This window comes from Mollisia scopiformis, assembly GCF_001500285.1.
Source record: "Mollisia scopiformis unplaced genomic scaffold LY89scaffold_12, whole genome shotgun sequence".
Taxonomy (NCBI): Eukaryota; Fungi; Ascomycota; class Leotiomycetes; order Helotiales; family Mollisiaceae; genus Mollisia; species Mollisia scopiformis.
The window spans coordinates 751361-771121 of record NW_017263592.1 but is presented as its reverse complement, the minus strand read 5'-3'; the positions used below and the strand labels follow the sequence as shown (position 1 = coordinate 771121).

The following is a 19761-nucleotide window of genomic DNA, read 5'->3' as shown; positions in this document are numbered from 1 at the left end:
TTTTGTCTCGAAACGGTGATGGTGGAACGAAGATGGTCTGTGGGGGAGAGTCTGTTGCGTTTAGGGTTTCGTTACCAGGGGGTTGTGTCTCGGCAGGGCTAAGCGAGGCCGTGAAAGGGGTCAGCGCCGCGGTAAGAGATGGATAACTCCTCGACAACGAATGAAGGCCTGCCATAATAAACGTAATGAGAACATGATATAGGGAGGATCGTTTGAACTTCGATGATGAAGAAATAGACTTTCAAGCTTCTTTGACTTAAGAAAAAGGATGCTGTAAAAGTGGAGCCAGTCACATGACCATAGATCTTATCCACCTGGGCAGTTTGGACAGTCCATATGAGCAAGTTTCGCAGAGCAGGCATAAATCACTGGTGAAGAGAAGTTAGTCCCCAAATCTGAGCTCCTGATCTTTTAAGTCAAAAGTCTCATCGTACATGAAACCACAGCAATAGGCATCTAAGCATCTCTGATGTACATCAAAGGTGGCTGGATCTCGCGCATGATAAAGTGAAGCTTCGCCCCAAACGGAATGCAGATCAAGTGTCCGGGTAGGAGTCCCCTTGCTCCCATGCCGATGTCAAAAGGTGGGGAAAACCTACCCCTGCGGGTATGGGCAGACTTTTGCCAAGGCAGAATATCACCAAGGTCAAATTGCCAGTCCTCCTTGAGAATCTCTTTTCATGCTTTATGCTCCACGATGTCGCTGGTACATGAAATAGACAGAGTCTCTTGTCATATCCAAAAATGTGCCTTCTTCGAAATGGTCAGCAGCTCCTGGCAATACAAAGCTTTGGTATGCGCATTTCTTGTTCGCTACTGCTGTGCGATTCAACCTACCTTCGAGTGGAGGAAATTGTGCCATGCAAGTTCAAATTGAGGTTTGTGAATAGTAAGCTGTTCCGAAAATTCATGATACCGAGGGCTGTTGATGTTGAAGCAGGCCGCAGTCGAGGTCGCATCGTTGCTCAACATGCACGTTACTGTGATGTGGACTATCCCCAAGCTGAGGGCAACAAGTTATACCACTGATTGATTTGATCGTGGATTGGGTATAACGGCACTACAAAGACCAAGGAGAATGATAATTTCTTGAATATCCCTAGCAAGGAGCAGGCCACTGATGGCAGTCATCAGAACCAAATGTCAAAAGACGGGGTACCTGACAACAAGGCCGACGAGTGAAGTTGGTTTGCCTATTGACTTAAGTCCTCGGCAATTGATACTGCGCACCCCTTACAAGCTGTTCAGCCTGCTTCAATGTCGCCTGACTCCCGATAATCGAAACTAACCACTCGGTCCTCCCAATCCATGTCCTATTAAACGCAACCCAAAAACTGCATATAGTAATTTCCCTCCACCTCTTCATTACCTCAAGATTCAAGATTATGAGATTACTGCTCTCCTCACTGCAGAAATGTCTCATCTGCTCAGTCTGTAGCACAATCTGTAGGGTCCTTAACCGGCTTGTCCCAGTAGCGCAAGCATCGATATCCCATCTGAACTCGTTCGTCAAAAAGCCTTTGATCGCCGATTTGATGGAGTTTACCATTCCCGCCATCTTGGTAGGATCGGCAAGCGAGCTGGCAACCTCGAATGGATCGCAGCCGGGGAGAATTCGAATTTGAGGCGAGAAGGCACCCTGATTTGTTCTCTTTCGGTATTCGCGTAGCATTCCTTTTAGTGTTTCTTCAGCAGCAGTGTTAAAACAGATGATGTAATGATAAGAATCAAAGTCAGCCTCGGTGATACCGGTGCTACTGAAAGATTGCATGCGCTGCGATATTGAAGAGGTTTCTGAGGGGTAACCGTTGGACCAGGGGTAGAGATTCGGGGCAAGGAGAGATGGCATTATTCTTGTATCGGGGGGAACACCGGCATTGTAGAGTTTGCTTGAGTCTGGGTCGAGAATTCTGAAGTACGATTCTGTGTAGCTGTTCCTTACGGCGAGACCGGCAGAGGCAACACGCTTGAAGAGCCAACGGTTGGTCGTGTTGCTGGTCCAAACTCGCATGACTTCAAGATATGTTGCTGCTAGTATCGAGCGAGCTGTGAATCTGGTTAGTTGATATATTAATCGAGTTTGAAGATTGAGACATCACTTACCTCCATTGGAATTGTCAACACAGAGTATTTTGATTCCTTCGGAACTCGTAATGGGCATAGGTCTAACTGGAAACTGAGTTGGAGAATTGTTGGAGTTATGTTGTTGACGTGTTGACGGCTTTGGAACTGGACTAGCAACGCCGGTTCGACCTTTGAGTGATCCACCATGATTCAAGAGAGGCTTGTTTTGCGCTGGCTGTGGTGTGAGGTCTTGCCGCAGACTAGCGAGGAAATTCCCCATATGCGTCTTGACGTCTTGAGCTGGAAGCCCGCTCTCGATAAGATTCCTTTCAAGAGCTCCAAGAAGGACTGTATTTCCACTTTTAGCAATTGCTGATACAGAATTTGGTTCTTTCTCCTCCTGTTTCTTCAGCACCTCATAAATTCGATTTTGGAAATTTTCGATTTGACGTCGATGCAACTCTTCTCTGGCATCCCTCAACTTTCTTGCATTCTCTTCAATCGCTCTTTCTAGGCGTCTCTGAACTGCTTGTTGTTTGGCTTGAGCGCTCTGAGCCGCATCATGGCTAAAACTAATGACCTGCATGGCATACACTAGGTTTTCTCTGTGATCCGTGAGATCAGATTTCAAGTCCTTGACGTCGCCGAGATCCATGACGATAAATTTAGCCCGCGGAAGCAGTGCCGCTCGAGGAATTTTGTCCATTTTCTGATCAGTCTTTTGATCCTTTTAACGTTGTGTTTCAATGGTGGGATCTCGTTTGTTATCATAGAAACGCTGCAGGACATTAGCAAATGTATTTAGATGATTCAAGGAAAAACTCACATATCTTCGGTATGATCTTCGATAAAGGATTTCTCGTCTCGAATGACGCTTCCTAAGAGTCCAAGTGTGGCCTCCATTCTTTTCACATCCTCGGCGACATCGTCGATCTCCTTTGGCGCATTCTTACAGCGCTGATAAACGAAGATAACCCCCTGGCAAGCGAGGATAACATCGCCAATACCGAACCCAAACGACGCCATACTCGTCAACCAGCTGCAACGCACACAATGAGCTTGTGAATAAAAATGATGTTTATCGATAGAAGTCTCGAAGGCAGAGCCTCGTTGAGGTTCCAGCCCCAGGCTACCATCAGCAAGTATTATTAATCGGCCCCCATCGCCTTGCATGCTGCATACCAATTTTGAGCATAGCCACTTCAGCCAACCCTCAAGGGGCAGGAGATTCTGGACCACCCAACAAGCGAGAAAATTAATTAATATTATTTGTTAAAATTCCGTAAACCAACTTTCACGATGCCGCAGAATCGATGCTCATCTACCTACTTAAATAGTCAATAGCAGCTGCTCGATGCTGTTACGAGTTGCGCTCTGAGAGTTCAGTTGCAGCTCTGGGCCACAGTAGGTTGTGGAGGAAGACTCCGCCAGAAGTCCTTCGAACAAAGTATATTGGATCACTTCTATGTTCCTCATAGCTGTGTCTCGCATTATGGTGACACCTAGTTTTGGGAAGGTTTGAAAATTAAAAAGCTTAGCATAGAGAAATTGTGCCAAGCCAAGCAATAAATTTGACAACAACATTTTATGGGAGGACGTTATTCTGAAAAAGAAGCTGGTTGCGCTTTTCCGCTGGCTGCGCTGGCTGCGCTGGCTGCGCTGCGTGCGCTGAGTGTGCTGATCGCGCAAAATCCTGTTCTACGATGTGCAACAGATGTAACTTCAATCACGTGTCTAGCTGGGAAAGGAAGTACCTAGGTACCTTTTCCATTGGCTTTGGAGTGTAATATTTAAGTTTAGCTTTGGGATATATAGGCTTTTGAAACTCTTCTTTCGGCTCAGTGTTCTGCTATTGACTCAGGTCCATGTGAACGATCGATACGTCACGTGGTATCTGTTTCTTATTGCCAGTCAATCAACTGTTTTTAAGTGATGCACTAATAGACTATCCTATTTACGCTGATTGGGCGAATGATGCTGCTCAAGGCTTGCTATTCTAAAGAGATCTGGAGATCTGATCAGTACAAACTGCTTCGGCTCCTTGCTACCATAGAAGCCTAGGTATCGCTTATTCAGCTAGAAAGATCATACGCAGAATCAGTAAGCTCATCATTGCAGCTGTTCTGGGTTACTATTCTGCAAGAGCCTCTTCCAACCATTCCCATGAACCACTTTGACCACTGGTAACTCCTTCCATACTGGCTTGTCTGGACGAGTTATCACCCTTTCTGGTCCCAAGTCTGTCCTCAGCCTCCTCTGCTGACAATCTACCAAGTCCCGGATCCACTTCTGGACTCCCTCTTCAACCATCTTGGGGTCTTCCAGCTTGTCCTGTTCTTCAGTCTGGACCTGCTCTTGAACATCTTCTGGGTTCTGAAAGCTATCGTCCACGAGCAGTTTTTCCATATTCGTGAAGAACTCGATGCTCATTGTATGAGAGGTTAACAAAGTGTTCAAGCATATTATTAGTCCTAATTCTCTCCATAGATCGCTTTCGAGAGGCCACTTTCCCCCAATGGCAAGTCTCTTGATCTTCTTGGCTTCATCCGGAGCATAAACATTCAAACACCGAAGCGCCCTCCAACCAGGTTGAGGTTGTGGAAGTCTCAATGGAGGGGCTGGAAACTCAAGTCGTCGCGGAATGACTTCCACAAGAACCACGTCGCTGTTGAAGTCAACCCATATTTTCTTTTCCCACAGCTTCTTCCGGTGCCATTCTTCCAATGCAGCATACTGTCTCGGATTAAGATTCTCATTGTCTTGTTCGGTACCTCCGAATGCAAGTTCGTATCTCCTCATTGCTAGAGCACGACTCTCGCGACAAACATATAGCTGCACAGGGCCAAGTGCTGTTGGACCAGGCGGCCCGACTTGCATGTTTCGGAGAAAGTCGACGGACACTGGAGGACTTATATTCGAGTACTCAACGAAAACATCATTCGGTGTTCTTTCACTTCTGGAGTCCAGAGCAGTGCAAGTGAATGAAACTGCGATCACCTTCCGAGAGTCTTTACTAAGCCCACTGGGAGAGTGGTCAGATGGTTCCGGTGTAATCAGTCGGTGCATGTGAAGACACAGCAGGCGAGGCTCGAACGAGAGCTGCCCTAGGCATTAATATCGCCGGGTTAGTGTACTTCTTTGTGACAGTATGGGAGGAGTTGTTGGATTGCCTTGACGCCTGCAGCGAGCAGAACTCATGAGAAACCCAAATAGCTCCCAGGTCACTCACAGATATCATAGCGGATTTCTGGGGGAAGACCAGAGAAAGTGGCAGAGGTCATGTATCTTTTTGTTCAAAGCAGGACCTTGCAGTGTTGTGCGTGGCCTCGATGAATGGGAATAGTGAAAACCTACTTTGCAACTGAAGCCGGGCTGGTTGAAATAAGAGGCACAGCCTCGAACATGCGGGGTAAGTCACATGATCAAGTTGAGATACCAATGCAGTAAAGACCCAGGTATTGATCTCAAAGAGTCCTTCTCGTGCACTAGAAGAAGGTGACGATATGCGATGTATAGAGCCTGGCGAGAATCGACGCCGTGCTCACGTCCACCCCCCTTGTGTTCAAACAAACTTGCTATCCAAGTCACTGAAATCGACGTATCCAACCTCCTTCACAAACGTATAATGCCACTCTCGCTGTTCTTTATCACCAGCAAGGTCAACATACTCTTTCCCCCTTGCTGGTCCATCATATTTGACTCCAGCATGTGTACCATCGATCAATCTCTCGACCGTGTAGTAGAACCTGGCTTTATCAGCGCAATCCCGCCTTTCATGACGGAAACAATGAATAATTGACTTGTATCCTTTCGCTCTATATGCTTGAACAGCAGTCTTGATTAGATGTGCCACAACAGACTTGCTCATGCCGAATGTGATGGTGTTTGGCATCGTCATTACATTCAGCTTGTTGCCTGTGTAGATAAAAGGTAACTCATGGAAGCCTAGAACAGCTTGCTAAGCAGCGATAAGCAAACTTGTTGCATTGACTCTGAAATCATGCTCTGCCTCGTCCACTGACAAATCACTAAGTGGATCTTGGTTGTCAAGTAAGGTCCTCCGAGTAGCCTGTGGGAATCATAAGCACGCAAATATGGGACGGTGAGAAGGCATCGATTATCATTGTGAACTACGACACTTGGAATGCCGAATGTGTCCCTCGTCTTAGTGAAAATTTCAGGAATTGTTTTGGGCCCCGAGAGGTCGACGCGAACCTGGAGGTAGCCCTTTGGACTGATGGCATTCTCGAAGGAGCTAGATGCAAGAACGACTTTTTATCCCTTTGCACCGAAGGCTTTGGCTACATTGATGCCAGTTTTGGGGCCTGCACGGAGAACGAGAACGACTAGATGTGGCATAATGGAATTTGTGTGCAAAACAATCTGCTTTGAAGGAGTGGAAGTAGAAACATGAGAGCCTCTGAGGTAGTATACTTATACTGACTTCCAGTAGCCTACTAGACTGTGACAATATCAATTCTGCTATAATTCTTGCAATTGAAGAGTTTCGGAAAGAAGAAACAAAGATGTACGAACAAAAGAGGCCTAGTCTCCACCAAGCGCTAAGCGAACGTGGCTGAGTAGCTCAGTTAGCCTTCACCCATTTTCTGTCCAACATCCATTTCTGTCGATAGCTAGCATCGCATGCTCGTGTTGGTCATTCTTAGAGAGGGACGATCTGAAGGGTTACAGTCGTATCCGCGTCGCTTGACTAGCGAATCCCAATCGCTCAATGAAACAAGCACCCGCGCGCATATGTTTCAACCAACTCTGAGGCTGAGCTGACGACATCATGTTATACTTTCACTTCCAACTTCAACATGAAAAAATCCTGCATATTATTGACGAAACTCTTTGAATGACTGCCTTGGAGGTCCAGAATTCTTTTACGTGCAAAAGATGCTGCAAGACACAGCGAGCCGCGTCTGCGCAGTCACAGCTTTCTCTCTCATCATCACGATCTTAATGTACACGGCCTTAACACGCTTTGACAAAAATTCGCAGATGGTCGAAGAACACATATTCCAACCAACTATTTACACCGGCTGGGGCGATGGATGGGCATCTCTCTTGGCTGCTGGCGAACCCTTCGAATCTACGATATTGCAATCTGCGTCTGGCAGATTCGCGTTCAGCATGAAGAGTGGCGGACATCTTCTTTTCGAGGATCGACGATTGAAGAAGAACACAACTATATTCAGCCAGACAGCTGGGGGTGTCCATGGACTTGAAGGAGAGCCAGCTCCAGAGGGTGCTGCTATGCATGCGAGACTTTCGAGTAGGGGTACATTCGTTGTTTACTACGATGTCGAGCTGCCTCTTTCTACTCCTGAGTCGCCATCGAACGAGCCAGCTTCACGAGCGAGACGATCAGCTGTCATGCAGACAAAGGGCAAGAGAGACGATGAGTCCTTGGCCGATCTTTTGCGACTTATAGACGAAAACATCAATACGGAAGAGGATGATGACGACAAGGATCACGGTCTTGGATCTCTTTCCACAGTGATCTGGGACTCAAACCGACTCCCGAACTGCCACAAGATTCCGAAAGGTGCATACCCGCCCAGTACACCGTTCTTGCAGTTGGATGATTCGGGTTTGTTGTATATCAGCACTAGCAACGAAATCAACTGCGTTTTGAAACACTCCGAAGATTAAATAGGTATGTCTTCCTTTTCTGAGAGACGGAAGGGATTGCTGACTTCGGCGTGCTAGTAGATGCTTAACCTTACTACGGCAGCGCTTTTGCAGAAGCGTTGATACAACTTCGAATGGCACTGCGGTTGTTGGATGGGACACGAATTGACCAAGTGCTGGAGATATTCGTACATCTACGCTGCGATGTGCCGAAGAATGTGCCGAAGAAATGGCGTCCACCTGCAGGGGGAAATCATCGAGTAGAGAGTTAATCTGGTCGTGGCACAATCTCTCATATCGATAGAGCTTGGAAATCAATAGCATATCCAGACAGAAGGCGATCTCTTCCTTATGAAAAGCGAATTCGATCTATCGTGTTTTTTACTTTGGTACCAAGATATTGAACTGCATTTTACTACTATGTTCTGCGTGAATCGATATCATGTAAGGGCTCTATCTATATATTCTTTTTCTACATCATTATTCGCATTTTGGTTTTGGTACCGTTCCAAATACTGACCATTGCTAACGCCACATCTGGCTTCTTCTCTGCACTCCTGCCTTTACCCCCTCTTGAATTCCCACTTGAATTTAGGCTAGTGTTTGAAACTGTTGGGTCATGTTGGTCATGTTGGTCACGTTGGTCATGTTGGGCCATGTTGGGCCATGTTAAGTCATGTTGGAAAAGCTTTCATAGCCCAGAATATCGAGAGACCACCTTCAACACACTTGACATCAAGCTTTCGCGTCAATACATGCATAGCTTTGGAGGGCTCTCTCCTTGATCTCATCCAGTGTGCCGGCATGCCCTTCGAGAGTGGTAGGAACGGTGCTGATTTGTAAGCCCAGACCACTAAAGCCCTCGCTGTTCGAAGCAATACTTGCTTCAACGCTAGCCTTGAGTGAGGCAAGCTCTGTAGAAACAGCATCAATCTTTTCGACAGTGTCGCTAGAAATTGGAATGTCCGGAACAGACTTGCGCGCTACTTTTCATTCCATGGTGTTTGCATAGCGTGTAATAGGTCTATCCTCTAACCTTTCAATCAAACACAAGAGACGCAAGCTGTCATTTATTGACATCTCTATTTCTTAAGAGCCTTTCACAACAGCCAAAGTCCAGTATTCGAGGTTCGAGCTTCAAGATTTATAGGTATGGAGACGAAGGATTTCCCCGATGTTCCTCAGACATCGCCGAAGGCAGCAATCGCTGTCAACACGATCGACCTCCCGACAGTTGCTCGAACCTCGGCGAGACTAGCATATAAGAAAAGACCAGCTGACTCGGAGTTTCCCAGTGTGCCTGATACTTCTCCGATGTCAGCAAACAAAAAAGAAGACGCAAAAGCTACATCTTCTTTGAAATCGACTTGCGCTAAATCTACACAGAGGTCCAGAAAGAAGAGACGTGGAAATTGACGACGGCATTAGGTGAAGGCTGGGTGTTGAAGTTATGTTTGGAGATGTGTTTCGAAGTATTGACTCCGTTCTGGCGTTGTTAGCTTTGTGATAGTATGGTTGTATTCTTTGACATAGGGAATTAAGACTGAGCGTAGACCAAATATTTCACCTCTTATCTTGGTCCTTCCTTTAGAGGTTAGGGTCAGCCCTACAAAACGATACCTGCCAACTCACCGACTCGACTGACCCAATTGACCTAAACTTGTGATTTTGCCGCAGACGAACGAGCGATTGCATGGACCATTATCTTTGTTCTCCAAAAGTTCCAAGAAAGGGGAAATCCAACCTGCCAACCATTTCTCCATCCCAAAGACTGACTCTAACACATCAACAAAGACTCCCCTCCCCTTCCGCAACCAACTGCTTCACCCACTCAATCCCACTCCCCACCCACACCTGCCGATCCGGCCACAACCCCTCCACCTCCAGACTCTCCTTATTCAAGCTCCCCAACACAAGATCAAAATACGGCCCCCAATTGGCCTCTTCGGCAAGCTTCTGATCGAGCCCCGTATAAAAGAACGACAGATGCGTCCCACACCTCCCACAAAACGTCCTATGCGCGAATTCCGAGCTCTGGAACCCAGTTACCCACGTCCTCTCCTGCACGTCCTTATCCGGAAGCAGAAACTCGCTAGTTGATATCTTGATTGGAGTAGTGGCGGTGTCATGTGATCGAGGCTGAAGAGAGAATTCGGCCCAGGATTGAGGACATATGAACCAGACTTGTAAGATGGAGCCAGGGATGCGGCGACAGGTTGTGCAGTGGTCGAGAGCTATGCAAGGGAGACGGGCGTTGACTTCGTTGCGGGGGCCGAGGGGTTTGCTGGGCTTGCTGGGGTTGAGGGGTCGAGAGGTGAGGTCGGGGACGGAGATTGTGTAGGTGATTGCGTTGCAGAAGCAACCGCCGTGAAGCTTGAAGGCTGCGGTTGGTAGTGTCGCCATCGTGGTAGTTAGGTTTTCTGACTTGACTTGGGAATGGAGCTCGTGCGAGATAATACATCGAAAGTGGGATGAGCGGCTGACTGTCCTGCTCTTATTGGTCGAGATTTGGCTATTTGCGACAAGCAGGATGTTTTGTGCAAATAATTACTGAACTTGATCTCCTTTATGCTATGATGAAAATATATCTGTCACTCGAGGAAATACTTCACAAGAGAACGACCATGAGGAAAGTAGACTGATACGATGTATTGAGAGGTGAAAGAAAAGTTCATCGTTAATCATACATGCCCGGACTCTGGACCAGCCATCTCGATCCACGAGGTCACTGAGCAGTTTTATCTTTTTCTGCATACAACCAAGAGAGTGCCAGCACCACTTCTATCATACATACAAATCGAATGAGAGGCAATATGTATACTTATAGGAAATAATGTGAACTTGCACATATAATAATCAAGTCAAATTGACGAAGATGATCTGTTAAAGAGAGTCTTGTGTATTCTTTGCGCCTGCCCCATTGCGCCCTGAAGCCGAAACCGAGCCAGCCATACACCGTATTATGCAACACCTAACCCCAGATTAACCCCACCTGGTGTGTGATATATAACAAAAAACAAAAGATTGGTGTCTGTAAATATGTTGAAGGGTTTCTGTCCCGCTTGTCTGCTTCTGCAAGAGTAATTATCTAAGCATCAATCGCATGCACATAACTGTTCAACATAAGTCTCCTCTTGAGAACACCATTAAAGTCTTCTCCTCGCTCAACATTCGCAATATTGTGCGCCTGAATCAACACCAACAGCAAGAAGCCTTCCGCAATCATGGTAGGAGTGTTGCAAAGCAGCTGTCCAGTCTCCGACCACCTCAGAATCGTAGCGATGACCAACAAAGCTACAACGATGAAGACAGCACCAATAGATGTAAACCGATGACCGCAGGCATCACCGACGGCGATACTGATGCGCGTGGAGAGGGATCGTTGATCGCGTGGTCTGTTTGGCGGCGGGACATTAAGCTTCTCGAGGAGTTTCATGTCGGAGAGTTCCAAGAAGCGGAATTGAGTCTTGGCATATTTCTCATCACGGTGGTACAGGTTTCTAAGTACGAAACCATCGATGAAACCAACGAGACCAGTGAAGGTGCCGATGATGAGCCACCAGTTGTCGTTAAACTCAAGGAGAGGGCCGATAGCGATCCAAGCTGCGGTAGCGGCCAAAGAGATGAGAACACCGAGACCAGAACCCATGGTCTCTGCGAAACGAGTGATGGCACGTTCACTTCGGTTGCGCTTTGGTGCCGCGATCTCAAAGATCAGGTTCGGCTTCTCGTCTTCGGTCAGCTCGCGAAGTTTGTACTCGACCTCGGCATCGATCTTGAGGGCGTATTCAAGGCACTTCTCGAGCTTGTCTTCTTGTTGTTGCTGGATGTTCTGGAGGAAGACACTAGTGATTGTAAGAGACAGAGCAGTGGCGGTATTGATGTATAGTTGCCATGTGTCGCTGAATTGGTAGGCGGGCCCAATGGCAATCCAGACGCAGATACCGATCCAGTAGATGATGAATGCGTAGAGTGAGCCGACTCCGATAGCAATAGTATGGCATGTCTTATTCCAGGCTGTCCTGATGCGCGATTGTCGGCCAGTGACCATGAACAAACTCTCCTCCACCTCGTCCTCGATTGGACGTCCATTGAGGAGAAGCTTCTTCGGCTCCTCCTTGTGTGTCTCCATCCACTGGCAACCAGGAATCATTGCAAGTAAGCGCTCGCAAGTCTGGTTGCGGGACTGAAGCTCGGCGATGGTGATCATGAGCGATTGATTGGCGTTCGAAGCTTGTCTGATGAGAAGAATGTCTGTGACATAGACCTGAATGGAAGATGCATTTTGCAGAATGATCTGCCATGTGTCTGTCGTCCCATATACCAATCCCATTACCAACCAAAGTACAAGTATGCCCAACATGACAAAGACCACAACACTCGAGCCAGCGAGCTTCGTGACTTTGTCAAAAGCATTGGGCTTCCTGCGAGTCGTCCTCTCCGCTTGAGTGGACTCCTCGGTCACCACGATCTTCTTTTCGTCATATCCAGGAGGTGGAGAAGCTCGACCTGCGAGTCCCTCTTGCCGAACTTTGATCGTAGGTGCCGCCGCATAGGTAGACACGTTCGCAGGAAAGAACGATGCCTTAAATCTTTGCCATACGGAAGGCATATTGACGAGGAACCAAAGAAAAAAACGGCGTAAGGCGTAGTGACACAAAGACAACAAGATACATTAAATAAAGAAAAGACAGAAAGCAGGAAAAGAAACCAATACCGAGAGAGGTGGATGACAGCAGATTCCACGGGTATATGACATCTGATGCAAATATCTCCACATGTCTGGTTGGAGCACTAGTTCTGCTCAGCGGAAACGATAGCCGATCATAATTGTGACAAGAATGCTAATGACAAGGTGTATGAAATCGCTCTGGTGCTACTAATCGTGACAAACAATACAACCAACAAGAATGCCAATGTCCTCTGAGGCTCTTCTCGAACAGACCAACGTGCCCTGCTCCACTAGCAAACTTCTTGGCAGAGGAAAAAGGAACTGTGAATGGGGTGGTCAAAACAAAATGTGATCTCATACGGAGAAGATCACACATACCCGTGACTCTTGGGACTTGGGATGGATTGGAGCGAATGAAAGTAGACAATAGCAAGGCCAAAGCAGAATTCCCATCTCATGCGCCAAGAAGGAGGACGAGCGGCTCTGGAGATCTAACCAGTGCTTGTCGTAACCAAGTATGCTGCCACGCAACCGCGTGAGTGCTTGTCAGTAGAAGACTTGGTCCCAGCTTTGCCTCACATCGAGGTCCGGGGAGAAGATCTGCGCGCCACGGCATAAAGGCGAAGAATATAGCTGGTCTAGGCATGGTTCTTGGATTGACCAAAAATAATCAGCAGATTTTTGGTGCGACATAGGTGACTTGCGGGTTGTTGCTTGCGAGTGATGTACCGTACTCCGGGTACCCTTGTTCAAAACATCGTGCCTTCCTACTAAATCGGGAAAAGACCACTACCGGTAGACAATATCTCAGATGAGAGATGGCTACAACTCATTGTCGCACATCTGTCAGACACAAGGCTAAGAAGCGGCTCAAGATGAAAGCATCAAAGCTGGGGCTATGTCCGCCTTCCAGATCGCCTCGATCTCAAGTGCCGTGACCGCCGTTTGCTGTAGATGATCTAGCATGACGTTGAATGAAGCATCGACGAGGCGAGCCGACCCTACGTGTCGGCAATGCAATTGCAAGGGCCTGCATTCGGCCCGCTAGTTTCGGCTGATCTCTTGGGTGTCCGGTCAGTTGGCGAACGAGCCTCAAAACCTGCAGCGTCTGATCTGCCTTGGCTTTTTAAGCATGTTCGCTTTAAGCATGATCTGCAACGAAGGAGAATTCTTCCCTAGCTTCTCATCTGTTCTTCCCTAAAACATACGCCAGGAGTTTTTCTCCGTGCAGCGTTCTAGAAGCCAAGCACGGCAGCAAAAGAAGCTTCTGTGACCGTATCAATTGTAGCGATCACACGATGCCTGACAGCAAGCACAACCGTAGCTCTTCACTTGAGCCCTACATGTTCTACTTCAGCCCACTTTAATAATGCCCGAGAAGTATAGGTATTTTATGACTTTAGCGAGTTCTTCCAGGAGATGAAGGAGCTGAGAGACGAAGATGTAATCCAAGTCTGTAGCTATTTTCGTTGCGAGAACAGCCAAGACGAATATCATACCGTGGCCCACGGACTATTTTAATAAACACACTTGGTTGGAGACTTTCTTGAGGCTCTCGCGACTTGCCACATCATATTGTTTCTTGTTTCGTACGCCTCTATTCGCTTGTTTCTCTCATTGGCTACGCCCGAAAGGGGACTTCCTTGAAGTCTCCGAATTAGAAACTTTTTCGCATAAATGTTACACCTCGATAAGTGGGCCGCGTTAGTGAACCTGCATGACCCATGAACTATCCAACGAATCATGATTTCATGCTTGCAAATGCTCATGACACTGTGCACCTCTGGCAAGAACTGAACACTAGGCCGGTGCATTTTGAGGGTCCTCTTACTGCCCTGAAACTGTCGATGAACGATTTCCCCAACTTTTACGGAACGTCAAAGATTTGTGGACTCGATGTTCAGCTTGAGGAATAGGAAACTGTAGATCTGATTCCGGTTCAATGCCTGCTCAATGATCTGTGTACCCCATACGGCTTGTGCTTCAACAATACAATGTGCCAAGAGATTGTGGAAAACGCTGAATCGGACTTTCTCGCTGTGGCAAACTTGCTGCGCTGTTGAAATACACTGAAGGATACCTATACACTTTATTTTTAGGATATCTCACTTGAAATTCTTCGCAAAGCGCCTTCTATAATCGCAAGATAATCCTTTGGCGGCGATTTGATATCGTATCCTTCGCATATTCTGACGATCTTTTATACTTCCAAATATTGAAAATGTCATCAAGGTCCAGTCACATCGGCAAGACTGATTTATCCCAATCAATATCCAACCACCCTCAAGCAACTGAAGCAGCATCAAGGGACCCATCTTCGGAAACGACCTTTCCGGCTTCTACTCTAGCAATGGTCGAGAGTCGAGCTCCGACAGTTACACAGAGCGGTAGTATTACCTCATCAGAAGCTCAAAGGAACATATCGAACGACGATGATACGATTACAGCTGCCTTGGATGACCCATACGCTCTTCGAGACTCCAAGAGAGCGGATGTCACAAGGAAATCGATTCTCATTGACTATCCCCATGGAAAAAGCAGAAAGATCAAGAAATATTACAACCGGCAGAATGCACTCATCGACTCCTACCTTGGGAGTGCTGATGAGGAAGCTCTTGAGCATGAAGATGCTCTGAAGAATGGAGGCAAAGTTAAATTTGCCATCTATGGATCATCGACTGTAAACTTCTTCTTGTTCATCATTCAGCTGTATGCAGCTGTTAGCACTGGCTCACTGTCGCTGTTTGGTACTGCAGCCGATGCTTTCGTTAGTCCCCCATATTGTCATCCGATGAGTGACATTCTCCTGACATTATCACGCAGATGGATCTCGTAAGCTCGATCGTGATGCTCATCACGTCGAGGCTGGCTTCCAAGCCTAATATCAAAAAGTTCCCCGTGGTTCGTATCCTATGTCCCTCCATCAACCTTGGCCTCGGGTCTGACTTTCATGCTATCACTGTAGGGTCGTAAAAGAGTTGAGACTGTAGGCATAATCCTCTTCTGTGCACTTATGACCACTGTCGCTGTGGAGCTTATAGTGAGTTGCTCTCGCCATTTGATAAATTCCGTACTGACCAAGCCAGGTCGAATCAGCGAGAAGTTTGGGTGATGGTCCACGGAACGATGACTCTCTCAAGATCATCCCTCTCATCTTCGTTGGCATTGCCAGTAAGGACAAAGCATGGTCGCCCTGAAGTACTTGGTTGACAGTTGGTGATAGTCTTTTCCAAAGGATGCATGTTCATTTATTGCTTCCTCCTTCGTCGATATCCAGCAGCAGCTATCTTCATGGTAAAAGAGCCCACTGTTCCCCAGTTGACTGTCGCTGACATTCTCCATAGCAAGATCATCGAAATGATATCGTCGTCAACGTCTTCGGTTTGATCATGTCAATCGTCGGGACGCACTTCAAAAAGGTTTGGTTCTTAGATCCTGCAGGAGCCATTTGCATTGCATGCTTGATCCTCTTCTCATGGGCTTCGACTGCCTTCGAACATATGTGGTATTTGGTTGGCAAGACAGCACCACAAGACTTTCTGAACAAGCTGGTGTACGTGTCGGTAACTCACGATCCCAAGATCTTGAAGATCGATACAGTAAGCCCCTAGTGCCACTTTGTACCAAGCTGGACTGATGGAAGACAGGCACGAGCATATCATGCAGGTGACAAATACTATGTCGAGGTTGACGTCATTATGGGCCAAGAAGAGAAGTTGAAGACAACACACGATGTAGCAGAACGCCTGCAGCGGAAGCTTGAAGGTCCGTCCCAGAAATGCTCACACAAAGACAGGGACGCTGACCATGACAGGCCTCGCTGATGTTGAGAGAGCCTTCGTCCACGTCGATTATGATGGTATCCACGACATTACCGAGGAGCACAAGCCTCTATACTCTCCTCAAGAGGTCAAGGCTCCTCTCCTGGAGCGGATGAAGGAGAAGCTGCCTTTCAAGCATAGAGTGAGAGAAGTTCCTGATGGTGGGAGCGTCTAATCGACGGATCTCGTATGTCGACAAAATAGCAAGTTTTCTCTCGATGTCTGTAATTGTATCGTCCGTATGTTTTGTACTAGCATTGTCGGTTTCAGAAAAGCATAATATACAAGTTCCAGTTTGACAATGCTCAGTCACGTGAGACTGGCTCTGAACCCGCTAGAAACGTTGCATGTGTTGTGCAAGGTCGCGACGTGTAAGTCATCGGACAATGTCATACATCAGAACCCATCGCCCTCAAAAGATCTGTTGCTGATCTTGTGAGATGAAAAGTATGCAGAAGAGAAAAGATGGGATTCTCAAAATCTTTTCCGGTCCCGGCTGTTCGCTTTCATGCACGCTAAAAAACGCCCCTTCCGAACCCGGTCGGCGACCGAGGACCCTCAAAACTCTTAGAAATCGCTCACTTGGACTTCTTCCCAACAGCATCTTTTCGCACAAGCATGTTTACTCGGTAACAATACTTCAAGATGGCTGTATTTGCGCTCAAGACAGCAAGTCGCGCTGTCGTTCGACGAGCCCATTTCCCTTCCCATCGCCAACCCACGAACATCACAAAACGCCACAATGCCACGCAAAGCAAGCCCGACATTAACCCCGCGAACGGAAACGGAACTTCTATTCCAGTTCCTAACACTGTTGCCACGCTGCCATTATGGCAGCGGTTAGGACCTCTGTCGAGAGCATTTCAAGCATATGGGAGAAGTCAGAGAAAGAGGCCGTACGCTACACAATTTTGCAGTTCGCTGGTTATTTATTTCCTGGGAGATCTTTCGGCGCAAAACATCAACGGAGATGAATATGATTCCAAGCGGACTCTGCGAGCGTTGATTATCAGTATGGGGTCTTCTATTCCTAGCTATAAATGGTGAGTATATTCATAATGGGTTGGAAATGTCATGCTGATGTGAGCCCAAAGGTTCATTTTCCTCGGGAATAACTTCAATTATGCCTCAAAGACGCTCTCACTTGCGACAAAAGTCACCGTGAACCAGATATGTTTCACTCCGATATTCAACACTTATTTCTTTAGCATGCAATCGCTGCTCTCCGGCGACACACTCCCTGAGGTCTGGGAACGAATAAAGAGAGCCGTTCCAACGTCCGTGATCAACAGTTGCAAACTCTGGCCAGCAGTCACAGCATTCAGCTTCACTTTTATTGATGCGCAATACCGCTCTATATTTGCAGGATTCGTCGCTATTGGATGGCAGACATATCTTAGCTTTTTGAATAGAAGGGCTGAGATGGCGGCGGAAACTGGTGCGCGCATGGCGACATCTAGCGAGAGTGGGGGGAAGAAATCCGAACGAGAAATCGAAATACGATCCCGCGATGCGCAAAAGATCGAAGCATAGAATATAAATAGGGACATTGGGAAAGGGTTGGGCATATTTGATACCATTGCATAGACTGGACGGCGTTGGGGAAATGAGTCTTGAGAACTTAGGAATACATTCAGTGGATGGGCATATACATGGGGGTTGTAGAAAGAGTCACAATTCGAGCAGTCGATTGCATCAGACACAAAAATACCGAGGGAGCTATATGCGAATCTGTCATAGAAAATAGTTCACTGTCTCTTTGCCATATCCATATTCTTTGGGATGGTCCACGTACCATTCTCACTACCAAGTGGCATGCAGTGCAAAGCTCTCTTCTGTCAGCCGAAGTTCGCTGTCGACTTCCTGGCCCAGTTTTCTTTCACTCCTCGATTTATGGTTTCGTTCATACTTCATCAACTACATTTGTCTAAGAACTGTACTGTACAATCTTTTCTTCGCAGTAAACCACTCTGCGCAACACCTTCATCCACCTGCCTTGGTATAAGCCTCTCCATAGGCAGCATACCACTTTTCGACCACCTCATGGCCCATGCCGGCAGCACAAGTGTCTTCATCCTTCTTCCAACCCTCTAAGATCTGCTCCATAAATTCAGGCACACTAAGCGCAGACGCCGAACCATGGCTTTTCTTGTTGTCATCTGGATCTTTCCTCTCCCGGTGCAAAGCCGTTTCGACGGTTGGAGGCACAATCTCAACAACCTTGATCTTGCTCCCAGCCTGGCGGAGCTGCGTTCGGAGGTTCATGGTGAAGAAATGCACCCACGCCTTCGTACCGTTATATACCGGGTTGACCAGACTGAACGGGTTATATCCGAGCACAGACGAGACATTCATGATAACACCGCCGTTTGGGAGGCTGTTGAAATGTGGTACTAAGGAGACGCACAGGTGCATCGGGCCACGAATATTTGTGTCGATTTCCTGATCTGCTTTGTCTAGATCAAAGCCGTAGTCTGGACCCAGGATCTGAAATGGCCGCTGGACGCCAGCGTTGTTGATGACACAGTCCAACTCTGGATGTTTGGACACGAGGTTCTTGACGAATCTATTGATGCTTTGGATATCGCTCACGTCAAGTACGACGTAGTCTTTTGCTCCAATCTCTCCTGCTGTTTTCTTGAGACTCTCTTCAGTTCGGCCTGCGATGATCACCGACTTCCCCATGCCAATGAGTGCCTCCGCCATAGCTCTTCCCAGCCCTCCGCCACCGCCAGTAATGAGAGCACATTTGAATGAGAGAGTAGATACGGGCGCCATATTGTTTGATAGTTATATCGGATTGCGAACTCAGAAAACTACGGGGGCGGTCCTCTATACTATGTCGACGCAGCATTGGATATCCGAGAGGGATTACATAAAGCGTATTTGGAAATCGGAATAAACCCTAGCCAATAGCAGCTATGACAACCGCTGTCCAGAGAGGCTTCTTTCTCCGGCAGCATGCCGTCATCGAGAGTTGCGCGAGGGAACGGGTCGGTCCAGACTCCTGGATCAAGGGGCGATTTTGGGCTCGGCTACCTTCGTCTACGGTCGATCTACCAGAAGGCATCTCAATAGTCAGTAATCAGTACCTGTATGCTAGTGTGCAGAGCTGATGAGCTATTGGGGCATGCTATATGCATTACCCTTTTCGGCTTAGTGGGGCTAAGCGAGCATTGCAACCGTTCAAGTGAGAGACAAGTTTTGAAGCTTTACAAGTACCGTGGGAACTTATTTGAGAAGTATTCCTCAACCGAGCCTTGCATTCTTGAAATATTGCTGCTTTGATCAGTATCTCTTTGTCGAGTATTGCATTCGTTGTGATGATTCCTATTTTGCATATCTGTGTCGTCATAGAGCGCTACTGTAAAACAGGAATGGCGGCGCCTCGAGTGACGGATGTGCGGATACATTTGTACCCAGTTCTCAACAATCGCATATATTGAGTTGAACTTCTCTGATGGGGGAATTTTATTTTCGTCACCTGCTCAGCCATAAATTAACAGAGCGTCCGCAGAGTCCCAAAAACTACACTTGCATAAATTGAAGTCGCGTAACAAAAATACT

At 47.3% G+C, this 19761-nt stretch overlaps 11 protein-coding genes across 11 annotated transcripts; 3 read left to right on the top strand and 8 right to left on the bottom strand.

The window, feature by feature from the left end:
• Positions 1 to 450: 450 nt before the first annotated feature.
• Positions 451 to 1080, bottom strand: LY89DRAFT_68586 (uncharacterized protein). Its single transcript, XM_018215158.1, has 2 exons — positions 838 to 1080; positions 451 to 753 (listed from the first exon to the last, which is right to left on the bottom strand). Exons 1-2 carry the CDS (start codon positions 957 to 959, stop codon positions 537 to 539), a joined length of 339 nt encoding a protein of 112 aa, XP_018071324.1. The 5' UTR covers positions 960 to 1080; the 3' UTR covers positions 451 to 536.
• Positions 1023 to 3136, bottom strand: LY89DRAFT_718678 (uncharacterized protein). Its single transcript, XM_018218434.1, has 3 exons — positions 2891 to 3136; positions 2104 to 2842; positions 1023 to 2046 (listed from the first exon to the last, which is right to left on the bottom strand). Exons 2-3 carry the CDS (start codon positions 2768 to 2770, stop codon positions 1202 to 1204), a joined length of 1512 nt encoding a protein of 503 aa, XP_018071323.1. The 5' UTR covers positions 2771 to 2842; positions 2891 to 3136; the 3' UTR covers positions 1023 to 1201.
• Positions 2887 to 3237, bottom strand: LY89DRAFT_669403 (uncharacterized protein; the record flags this gene model as incomplete). The annotated part of the gene is made up of 1 exon (XM_018213096.1): positions 2887 to 3237. The coding sequence occupies one exon, from the start codon at positions 3235 to 3237 to the stop codon at positions 2887 to 2889; it is 351 nt and encodes a 116-aa protein (XP_018071322.1).
• A 917-nt stretch (positions 3238 to 4154) lies between these two features.
• Positions 4155 to 5396, bottom strand: LY89DRAFT_718676 (uncharacterized protein). Its single transcript, XM_018218433.1, has 2 exons — positions 5294 to 5396; positions 4155 to 5168 (listed from the first exon to the last, which is right to left on the bottom strand). The coding sequence occupies exons 1-2, from the start codon at positions 5343 to 5345 to the stop codon at positions 4174 to 4176; spliced, it is 1047 nt and encodes a 348-aa protein (XP_018071321.1). The 5' UTR covers positions 5346 to 5396; the 3' UTR covers positions 4155 to 4173.
• Positions 5397 to 5626: 230 nt separating this feature from the next.
• LY89DRAFT_718675 (uncharacterized protein) lies at positions 5627 to 6597 on the bottom strand (the record flags this gene model as incomplete). Its single annotated transcript, XM_018218432.1, has 3 exons — positions 6280 to 6597; positions 6087 to 6133; positions 5627 to 6009 (listed from the first exon to the last, which is right to left on the bottom strand). The coding sequence occupies exons 1-3, from the start codon at positions 6306 to 6308 to the stop codon at positions 5627 to 5629; spliced, it is 459 nt and encodes a 152-aa protein (XP_018071320.1). The 5' UTR covers positions 6309 to 6597.
• Positions 6598 to 6692: 95 nt separating this feature from the next.
• LY89DRAFT_718674 (uncharacterized protein) lies at positions 6693 to 8131 on the top strand. Its single transcript, XM_018218431.1, has 2 exons — positions 6693 to 7726; positions 7780 to 8131. The coding sequence occupies exon 1, from the start codon at positions 6964 to 6966 to the stop codon at positions 7720 to 7722; it is 759 nt and encodes a 252-aa protein (XP_018071319.1). The 5' UTR covers positions 6693 to 6963; the 3' UTR covers positions 7723 to 7726; positions 7780 to 8131.
• Positions 8132 to 9180: 1049 nt separating this feature from the next.
• LY89DRAFT_684953 (uncharacterized protein) lies at positions 9181 to 10205 on the bottom strand. The gene has a single exon (XM_018214990.1). The coding sequence runs from the start codon at positions 10102 to 10104 to the stop codon at positions 9487 to 9489; it is 618 nt and encodes a 205-aa protein (XP_018071318.1). The 5' UTR covers positions 10105 to 10205; the 3' UTR covers positions 9181 to 9486.
• A 442-nt stretch (positions 10206 to 10647) lies between these two features.
• Positions 10648 to 12541, bottom strand: LY89DRAFT_68524 (low affinity iron transporter-like protein). The gene has a single exon (XM_018215051.1). It carries the CDS (start codon positions 12311 to 12313, stop codon positions 10790 to 10792), a length of 1524 nt encoding a protein of 507 aa, XP_018071317.1. The 5' UTR covers positions 12314 to 12541; the 3' UTR covers positions 10648 to 10789.
• A 2182-nt stretch (positions 12542 to 14723) lies between these two features.
• LY89DRAFT_646023 (uncharacterized protein) lies at positions 14724 to 16661 on the top strand (the record flags this gene model as incomplete). The annotated part of the gene is made up of 8 exons (XM_018211904.1): positions 14724 to 15140; positions 15197 to 15274; positions 15339 to 15413; positions 15460 to 15544; positions 15597 to 15667; positions 15718 to 15972; positions 16021 to 16138; positions 16188 to 16661. The coding sequence occupies 8 exons, from the start codon at positions 14724 to 14726 to the stop codon at positions 16367 to 16369; spliced, it is 1281 nt and encodes a 426-aa protein (XP_018071316.1). The 3' UTR covers positions 16370 to 16661.
• A 178-nt stretch (positions 16662 to 16839) lies between these two features.
• LY89DRAFT_697243 (uncharacterized protein) lies at positions 16840 to 17727 on the top strand (the record flags this gene model as incomplete). The annotated part of the gene is made up of 2 exons (XM_018216887.1): positions 16840 to 17237; positions 17289 to 17727. 2 exons carry the CDS (start codon positions 16840 to 16842, stop codon positions 17725 to 17727), a joined length of 837 nt encoding a protein of 278 aa, XP_018071315.1.
• Positions 17728 to 17976: 249 nt separating this feature from the next.
• Positions 17977 to 19129, bottom strand: LY89DRAFT_68234 (NAD(P)-binding protein). The gene has a single exon (XM_018214488.1). The coding sequence runs from the start codon at positions 18970 to 18972 to the stop codon at positions 18178 to 18180; it is 795 nt and encodes a 264-aa protein (XP_018071314.1). The 5' UTR covers positions 18973 to 19129; the 3' UTR covers positions 17977 to 18177.
• Between the last annotated feature and the right edge of the window lie 632 nt (positions 19130 to 19761).